The sequence below is a fragment of the Bidens hawaiensis genome, unplaced genomic scaffold (assembly GCF_021521415.1).
Source record: "Bidens hawaiensis isolate Kalapana, Puna unplaced genomic scaffold, B.hawaiensis_p1.1 tig00010814_1, whole genome shotgun sequence".
In the NCBI taxonomy this organism is placed as follows: Eukaryota; Viridiplantae; Streptophyta; class Magnoliopsida; order Asterales; family Asteraceae; genus Bidens; species Bidens hawaiensis.
In genome coordinates, this window is record NW_027491834.1 from 468068 (window position 1) to 477668 (window position 9601).

The following is a 9601-nucleotide window of genomic DNA, read 5'->3' on the forward strand; positions in this document are numbered from 1 at the left end:
TATTAACAAAATTAATTAACCCGGGCCGAAGCATGAACAATTACGCAAGGCCTAAGACGCAAATACCACCCAACAAGGGAGCTAGTCTCACGTTGAGAAGCCATAATGCTGTTAGTGTACAAAAATCTATTAAATATTGTTTTTTTATTTTTTTTATAAGTTAATGAAAAATATCTAACCCATTAAACTCAACGTGGTTCCTTTTTTCTTCCATTTGTAACTCATAAATGCAATATAGTCAACGACCAAAAAAAAAAAAAAGCCAATAAAAATAACCAAAGAACAATTCTTCAATTCAATTCATAACATAAAACTCATAAAACAAAACTTGCCGATACAATAATAATAATAATAATAATAACAACAACCATAACCATAGATCTCAAAACACAGAATAAAGAATATCATCATTAGGATGATTACTCATTCCCATCTTCCCACCCGCCGCCGCACCGCCGCCGGTTCCGGCGCCCCCCGTCTTCACATCTCCGGCGTGGTGATGGTTATCCGCCGGCGGCGGGTGGTAGTACATCCTCGCCGTCTGCGGACAGTGCGAATGCACCCTGCAAGCGATTCTGAAGGCGTCCAAAATCTCTGTGTACTTTCCCATCGTTGAGTTTAGTTTCTCTCTCTAGAACAATAATAATAAGATTGTAGAGAGAGAAACGTGAAAAATGCAAAAGGAGAAACTAGAAAACTGGCCAAACGTTTGACGACCGCCCCATACAATTGGTGAAGAGGATGTTACAGAGATAATGATGTTGTGTTGGGTGTGTGTTTATATATAAAATGGGAATGAGAATATAAGCCGCGGCGATTAGGGTAGCGTTTTGTTTGGGGTGTTTAGCAAGTTATGTTTTGGTCCCTTGGAGTTTTGTGAGTGTTAATTTCCGGGTATTTGATTGTTGAAACATGATCAAATACATTTTATTCTTAATGTGAAAATAGTGAGAACCAATTTGCTGTTATTATTAGGTTTATTTTTAAAGGTGTTGTTATTTTTTGTTTGTATTTGCTAATTTTCGATTATGAGACGTTATAAGTATTTGCTTATTTATATTTTGCTGTTATTATTATATTTTTTCTTTTGCTGTTATAAGTATTTGCTGATATTTGTTGTTATTATTGTGTTCTTGATTTTTGATTCTTTTGTTGTAATTTTTAGGTTTTTTTCTTTGTTATTATAAATCATTGTTTATGTATTGTAGTTGGTATTGTTTCTTGCGTTTTTATTTTTTTATAAATTGATATTATTTCTTGGATTCTCATGTTAAGACTAAAATGTACATGAACCTACCCATTTGATTGTTTATATCTAATTATTGTGAAGGGTAAGTGTGATCAAAATTATGGATTTGGTTCTTACTTCTTGCAGTTTAAAATTTGTGAAACTTCAAGGATAAAATCCAAAATTTTGAATGTTAGAGCATTGAGCATTAACGATAATGAGCTATAAAAACACCAAAAAGGACATGTTTAGTCAGTTTACGCATCATAAAAACATAATTTTTTAAAAAGTATTCAAAACTAATGCAATAAGGAATCCTAAAAACACCCTCCACCCAGGCCCACCACAGGTAAAAATCATCCGTTTTTTCTAGTTTTTTTCAAGGACATCATTGAAGAATGAGCAATAAGAATGGCATCCACAATGAGACAAAAACTAATGACAAACACTGAAACAAAACCTTTAAACTGTAGATACTCTTGTTAGGGACTATATTCACAATTTATAAATTGGGAACCATGCATCATGCATGGGAGAGAAATTAAATGTTCTGGACTATATTCACAATTATTAAATTTAAGGACCAAATCCAAAAGTTCAACTAAATCATAGGGATCTTTTGTGTAATTTACTCTTGTGGATCTATAATAACTTCATCATTTATGGTTATATTTTTATTTTAATCGATTAGAGTACTTTTTTCTTATATTTTTTTTTGATGAACGACAATTTTTATTTTTTTTTGTCGTCTATGAGATTTGAACCAAAGACTTTTCAAATTCTCCAAACCCAAAGTGTTTAAAAGTTTTCTCTTTACTAGAGGACCACCGATCTCATTGGTTTTTCCTTATTTTATCAACTAATCAATTCTAAATAAATTGAAGTTTAGATCACTCCTTTTGAATAAACACCTATAAGAAATTAAAGAGGGTGAATATTTGTTTTTAACTTTAATGATCATTTTTATAAGCCCTTTACTTGTTTATGTAGTACTACTACTTAACATGGCAAACTTGTAAGACGAACAATATGTAAGTTTGAAATGAAAGTAAAATCAGTACTTGAACTCAATATCTAGTTGTTTTGGACTTTTAGGTGAGTATTAACACTCATCTTACAACTACTCTACTAGCGGCTTCCCGTTTTGGCCCTCATATGTTTGGTCTTTTAAAAAACAACTTTATAAAGACATTGTAAAACGATCAAAGTGGACCACTTCTTTAGAAAGTGTTTTCAACTGATCAAGTCTTGTATCAAAGCGCAAATATGTTGACCTTAGAAAAGTAGAGAACTATACAACATGTTTTAATCAATTTCTTGTGAAAGATTCTTCTGGTTTTGTTTCACACTTCAAAGATAAAAATTAAAAGCACAAAGACAGCACAGACAACAGACAAAATCTTCACCTCTAGCAATTACCATACACCCCAAGCTCATGTACAATAAAGGTGGACAGCTTTGTATTTTATTTTTATTATTATTATTATTATTATTATTATTATTATTATTATTCCAGATTTGAGAAAAAGGTCAGTAACCAAACAATAAATTAAAGAAAAGTCAAACAATAAATTAAAAACCAAGAAAAATCACTACTACCTACAGATTTTCAAAGATCATCAGTCAACAATAAATTCAAAAAAAGTCAAACCATCTATCATTGTCAATAACAACCATTCTTCCACCACAATTCTACCAACAACTGAATCAACCAATCTCTCCTTATAGTGGTTTCCGCGCCAAGAAGAAATACATCGGCGTGAATATCTCCTTCCTGACACACAAGTTTACACGATGAAGATCAGTGATAGTTTCATAAAACATGTTTTTTAATAAATCTTTTAAGTAAGATTAAATTTTTATAAGTTCGCACTTTCCACCGGCAACAAGCCCTTCTGCGGCTTTCTCTAAGAAAGATTGAACCCTTTGGCTTCCTTTAGGAGCAAGTCCCACATATTCTAGAGCAATTACCTGTAAAACAAGCACGCATCAATCACTAATCTTATAAAAAAACATTCTCTTACATAAAAAAGAGACGTACCATATTTTTAGTAATAAAGCGTCCGGCAGCTGTGAGACGGAAACTGCTAAGAGAGAAATGACTTGTATCCAAAGGCAAGTACCATGGAAGTGGTGAATCTTTTGCAAGGTCATTTTCCCATATAACCTTAATATACCAAAAATAATAAAATGTCACTTTGTTTGCATAAAAACAAAAAGAAGAAAAAGATGTCACTATGTTCTACTCACCTCAAAACCTGCTTCTTTTAAAGCCGCAAGACATTTTCGAGTCGATCTTATGTCCGGAAGACCATCACCAATCTCAATTTCTGCCTGTTCGTTACCATTAAAATAATATATTACTATACCGCCTTCTAATATAACGGCTGAAAATTTTATGCATACAGCCTCGTAAATCTTACTATTCAAATGTCTGAACTAATCTTGTAAGAATATTAAAAATTATTTACTAAAATGGTCCCTGTGGTATGCCCGATTGCAAATTTGGTCCTTAAGTTTGAAAAAGTACATGTAAACACCCCACTATTTCTAATGGGCGAACACGGATGGTCCTTGGAATGAATGGACTCTAGTTTTTCCAGTTATGTGCGTGTGATATGACTAAACCACCCTTGCTGCTAAAAGAAAAAAAAAGATTTAAAACGATGTAGGACTCTCTTTTTGAATTCATATATATTTTACACGAAGTTAACTGGAAAAATTAACGCCCATGTCTTTTTTTACCTTTTTACTTTCTTTGTCTTTGAGCAGTAAAGGCAAATTTAGCCATTTCACACACAGTTAACTAGAATAACTAACACCATCCGTTCCAAAGACCATCTGTGTTATGCTTTGAAATAGTTGGGACCATACGTGTATTCATGTAATTTTTCAAACTTAAGAGCCAAACTTGTAATGTGGACAAAAAAGTGTTTGCAAGTCAACCCAATCTGACCCATTTCAGTAGTACTAAAAATGACCCATATCAACCTAAACTTGATTGGCACCCTACCCATCTTCCATCCTCTAGCATAAATACTCCTCATGTTTACTAAAAAGCTTAATCAAGTTGGGCTATAGACTTACAAATACATGAATTTAAATCTTGGTGCTTTTAATTACGAATAGTTGAAGACAAAGTTGAGTTTTTTAAGCCTTAAGGTGTCCGAAAAGTAGCGTGTATACCTTGATCTTTTGGTGCTCTTGGTTATTGGGGTCAAACGCATCAGTCATGCACCACTCATATGCAGCAAATGACTGACCAGGCTTCAGTACTCTATATATCTCTTTGTAGCATCCAACCTTCACTCAGATAAAAGTAATATAGTAACAAATGCCAGGAAAAATTAAAACCATAAACTTCAATATATTTATATACCGCATCTGGAGCATGACATGTAGCCTCAATTGCATATACTGCATCAAAAGTGTTATCAGAAAATGGCATCTTCATGAAATCAGCCTGTAACAATTTTTAATCACAAAATTACAATCATGTCTCTTTTACCAAACCTATATATATGCTTAAAATGTACGTTTAATGTTTGACAAAACTGACCTTTGTAAAGTCACAAGTCTGGTCAACTCCTGCAACTCGGTTGAGTGCCTAATGATAATTAAGAAATATAAAATTTCTGAAATCCATCTTGCTAACTAATTAGTATAAGTATCATATAAGGACTTACCTTTCCTCTTGTAATCTGATATTCGTTATTGTTTATGCCCATCACAGATGTGGAACTGCCACAGGTGACCAAAGTCAAATACTTGAAAAAGATATTATATTTGTGATTTATGAGAGAAAGCAAAACGAATCGCTTACCTGAATCGAGCAATTTCCCTCAGTGGTCCACCAATTCCACATCCTACATCCAGCACCTTTGGAAAACAAAACAATAATTTAATAATTTAAAACAAACATTCAACAACTGGTGTCAAATCAATTATATCATACTAACTAGATAATATTAATACAAGACCTTATGCCCAGGCTTCAAGCCTAGCTGTAAAGCAAGAAAATGTTCATGTCGCTTAATGCTCTCTCGAAGTGATTCCCCTTTCCATCTGCAAATTGAAATGAATATAATCATTAACACTGATGAAAAAACATAATATGCTGATAATCATAATGCTGTAACCAACGGTATGTCAACCTTGGAGCAAAATGGAATGACTCTCCCCATCCATACTCATAGAAGCTTGTTACAAGATCATAATATTTGTTCACCTGAAACAAAACAGAAAGTTTATTATCATAGCATTAATATTTGCTTCCACAGTTTAATAGGCATACAAGTACTGAAGTACATAATGCAAGTACTGAAGTACATAAATATATAATTAAAAAACATATATAGTTGAATAAATAGAACCATTCTATAAAAATCAGCATATGTTACTTGCCATGTCAGTGTAGTTGGCCTTTCTGTCTTCCTCTGCACCTCCAAAATCAGAATGATACTTCTCATACCTGCATTAAAGCCCATCATCATCATCATCATCATCGTACTCAGTATATCCCACCAATAGCAATGCTATGGTAGGGTCTGAGGAGGGTAAGATGTAGACAGTCTTACCTCTATCCCATAGGGATAGAGAGGCTGCTTCCGGTGAGACCCCCGGCTCGATAGTAGTTTTGCATCAAGCCTTGGACATAAGGCACATAGCACTCAATCATCAGGGACACCGGCTGATTGGTGCATGTGCCCTTGTCTTTCGGCTATCAACGCCACCACATGATGCCTGATTAACCTTCCGCCACTTTTAACGTTATTTTCACGAGATTAGTAAAATAACGTCAAAATTAGTGCACTTTTACTTTTGCCCACCCGAGGGTTCACACATATATACATTATATGCGCGCACCGCAAGCAGGGCGTGAAAAATAGTAAAGCATTCAACAAGACACGCTAATGAAAGGGGGTATTGAAGAAACCTAGAATCAAGAAACTTACAAAACATTTGTGAAAACGACTCCAATTTTAATTATTTGATTCAGGTGTGCTAAGGTGTTATCATATCCAAATTGGTACTAAAAAACCAAGAAATAAAACTGAAAAACGTATAAAAGTAATAAATCAAAAAGGCATAATAATGAAATCTAAAATCAAGAAACTTACATGTATGCTAAAAAAAGAAAGAAAACATTTCACCCAAATACATATAAAAGTAATAAATTAAAAAAGACATAGTAATGAAATCTGAAATCAAGAAACTTACTTGCATACTAAAAAAAGTAATAATAAAAATAAAATAATAACCTTTCATCCCTACCTGCCTGCCAGATTTAATCTTAAAAATGTCAGCTTCTCAAAAACCAAAATGAACATAAAAAATAGAACTCAAATCCAAAAACGTATTCAAGAAATTCATCATTTAGAAGCTTACAAAACAAAATGAATTCTTGACACACTTGGCGGATGCTAATTGTGCAAATAACTCAATTTTTAATCACTCAAACCGGGTTATCAAAATATGATTTCAAATCCAAAAGGGCACTTAAGAACTCAACTATTGAGAAGCTTACAAAACCAAAATGAATTCTTGACACACTTGGCGGATGCTAATTGTGCAAATAACTCAATTTTTAATCACTCAAACCGGGTTATCAAAATATGATTTCAAATCCAAAAGGGCACTTAAGAACTCAACTATTGAGAAGCTTGCTAAACAAAATGAATATATCCGACTTGGCTGATGCTACTTTAAAGCCCACAAAATGATAAAAATGACTGCAAGTTTCTTACATCTTACACTATTCACATTTAAAAATCCAATATAACATAGATGTTTTTGTCCTCAAAGAAATAAATGCAACTACGTTGTTCTCTTTTGACATCATACATCAAACTCATACACACCAAGATAATAACAATTATTCACTGTTCTAAATTCCAAGCACCACTACCTTCACTTGTAGTACTTTCAACAAAGAATTAAATGCAACTACCTTGTTCTCCTTATCTCACATTGTGCAAAACAATCGAAATATCCAAAAGTATCGTAGTCCTATAATGACTTACATTCTTAAAATCATAACAATCACTTCGAAAACACACATCCAAACACCTTCATATACACGCTATCCGAGAAAAAATTAATCAAGTCCATAAAAGTATCTTATCTAACATAATTCATATAACCGCCAACACGATTTCCTATCCACCTCCTCAAATCCTAATTTCTAATCATTTTCATATTATTCATTCTACAAAATTCAAAAGTTAATACACTGAAATAAATCTCGATTATCGATTATGAAACTCTACACACTTCTTAACATTTGACCGATATTTCACATGAGGACTGATAACCGAGATACCACCGAGATTGACTGCATAGATATTAAGTAGAGATCCGTATACTTTCAAAAGTTAATAAGCTAATAACTAACATGATTCTAATCACATTGCAGCATTTTATAAACTTCAAGATTTTTAACACTTTAGACACTGAACTCAATCTCAATTATGAAACTGCAAATGAGAACTTAAACCTAACATAATTCTAATCACAACACAACATTTTATAAACTTCAAAAGTTAATAAACTGAAATCAATCTCGATTACGAAACTGTATGCGAGTTTGTTACGAACTTAAACCTAACACGATTCGAATCAATCTCGATTATTATCGATCACACTTATACAACATTTTATAACAAACTAGTTAATACACTTAAATCAATCTCGATAATTATCGATTCCGAAGCTCTACACACTTGTAAACAATTCAGATCTCGATAAAATCAAACATAAATAATAATAATAACATACTTATCGACAGCAGAAAGCACGTCGTCCTTCTGGATTTTGCCGCCGAGTCCAGACGCAAGATCAAACGCTCCAGCTTTCGACATATCTCTACAAACTAGCAATGCCTGAGATCCGATCGATATTAGATTATTATGATATTATTTATAGCTTACAAGTGAAAGACGAGATCTGGAATGCCAGTAGATTTGTTGAGTGGATACAAATGCAATACAACAGCGAAGACGAACTCGTCGTATTCGCCAAATCAGCAACACACACGTGGCCAGCCGGCTGGCCACTCCACTCACTTTCACTTTCTTTCTAGGGTGTTTTCTGAGTGAGTGAATTGAAGGATTACGTCCCTTTTAACTATATAACTGTTCCCATTGACAACCCTTCCAAACCCAACTATTTGTTAAAAAACTAATTTCTTCCTCTTTCGTCTACGCAACCTAACTAAACTTAAACCTTTCACTTTTATTCACAACCTAACCAAACTAATTTTATATTAAATAAAGATATATTATGATTATTTAATAATATTAAAATTTAATAAAACAATTAAACAAAATTTAGATCTTCCTAATCATTAAGTTTGAAGTACAAATTTAGATCTATGGTAAAAATAAGAAATCAAAAGAGATTAGACGTAGAAAATCAGATGTTAATGGAAGTAGTATGATGGAAGTGATATCAATAAATAGATAAAGAAGTTATAAATTATGTTTTTTTTCTAAGTTTTTTAATGATTCGTTTAATGATTAGATTTTAAAGTGATAAATTTTATTCAAAAATATGTACATATATAATACATCTTCACCCAACTATGAATGGACAATAACAAATTAATCAAAATAATAATAATAATAATAAAATGAAAAACATCACATAATTGCACTATCCTCACAACCGACTGTCGGTTGGTGAACCAACTTGTTCACCCATTATGTATTCCACCTCAAAAAATTTTTGTTTTTCTTTTTAGTCCACCTAAGCAAACTAAGCCAACCGAGAATCAAGCTCCCGATGGGAGTAGTTAGTAACATGCATTTTTAGCTTATCTGTAATTTGTTCGACATACATCATTTAATTACATTAAAAATCAGACAGAATTACGAAATTGTCTTTTATCTTTTACCAAAATTTCATTCGTTGTCCTTGATCTTCAAAATTGATCTTTTTTGTCCTTTACGTTCAAAATCTTTCAGCGTTTGTCCTTTTCTTCTAACTCAGTTAAAAATCTTCGTTAAGTCAGGTCATGTGCCGGGCAAATTGGTCATTTTACATATTAAATTAAAAAAATGTTTTAATAAATATAAAAAACAATAAAAAAACAAAATATATATATTTAATTTCTTTCTATCTCCTTTTTCTTCCTCTCTTTCACTACCAACCTCCGGCAGCCAATGCCACCACCGTCTTCTCCGACAAAGAAAACCACCTCCACTCCTACCGGAAACCACCACCACCACCACCTTCGATGAGCATCGGTAAACCGCCATTAACACCGGTGAACCTTCGACGAGTAACTGTGAGCACCGGTGAACCACCACCACCGTCTTCTCCGACAGCCTCTTCATCAAACACCCCCTAACAACCACCATCACTCTTCATCTC

At 33.1% G+C, this 9601-nt stretch overlaps 1 protein-coding gene across 1 annotated transcript; it reads right to left on the reverse strand.

Moving 5' to 3' along the window:
- Window positions 1–2877: 2877 nt before the first annotated feature.
- On the reverse strand, window positions 2878–8139 carry LOC143536542 (cycloartenol-C-24-methyltransferase-like). The gene is made up of 13 exons (XM_077030512.1): window positions 8006–8139; window positions 5633–5699; window positions 5383–5456; window positions 5209–5293; window positions 5052–5107; window positions 4915–4969; window positions 4788–4835; window positions 4608–4691; window positions 4415–4531; window positions 3479–3562; window positions 3270–3395; window positions 3102–3199; window positions 2878–3002 (listed from the first exon to the last, which is right to left on the reverse strand). Exons 1-13 carry the CDS (start codon window positions 8086–8088, stop codon window positions 2951–2953), a joined length of 1029 nt encoding a protein of 342 aa, XP_076886627.1. The 5' UTR covers window positions 8089–8139; the 3' UTR covers window positions 2878–2950.
- Between the last annotated feature and the right edge of the window lie 1462 nt (window positions 8140–9601).

Excerpts from the sequence above, each read along its gene's own strand:
- LOC143536542 (XM_077030512.1), bottom strand. The coding sequence starts at position 8,088 with ATGTCGAAAGCTGGAGCGTTTGATCTTGCGTCTGGACTCGGCGGCAAA. Across the intron at positions 4,532-4,607 it reads CATGTCATGCTCCAGATGCG|GTTGGATGCTACAAAGAGAT; the intron begins GTATATAAATAT and ends ATCTGAGTGAAG. Across the intron at positions 3,563-4,414 it reads AAGAGCACCAAAAGATCAAG|GCAGAAATTGAGATTGGTGA; the intron begins GTATACACGCTA and ends GGTAACGAACAG.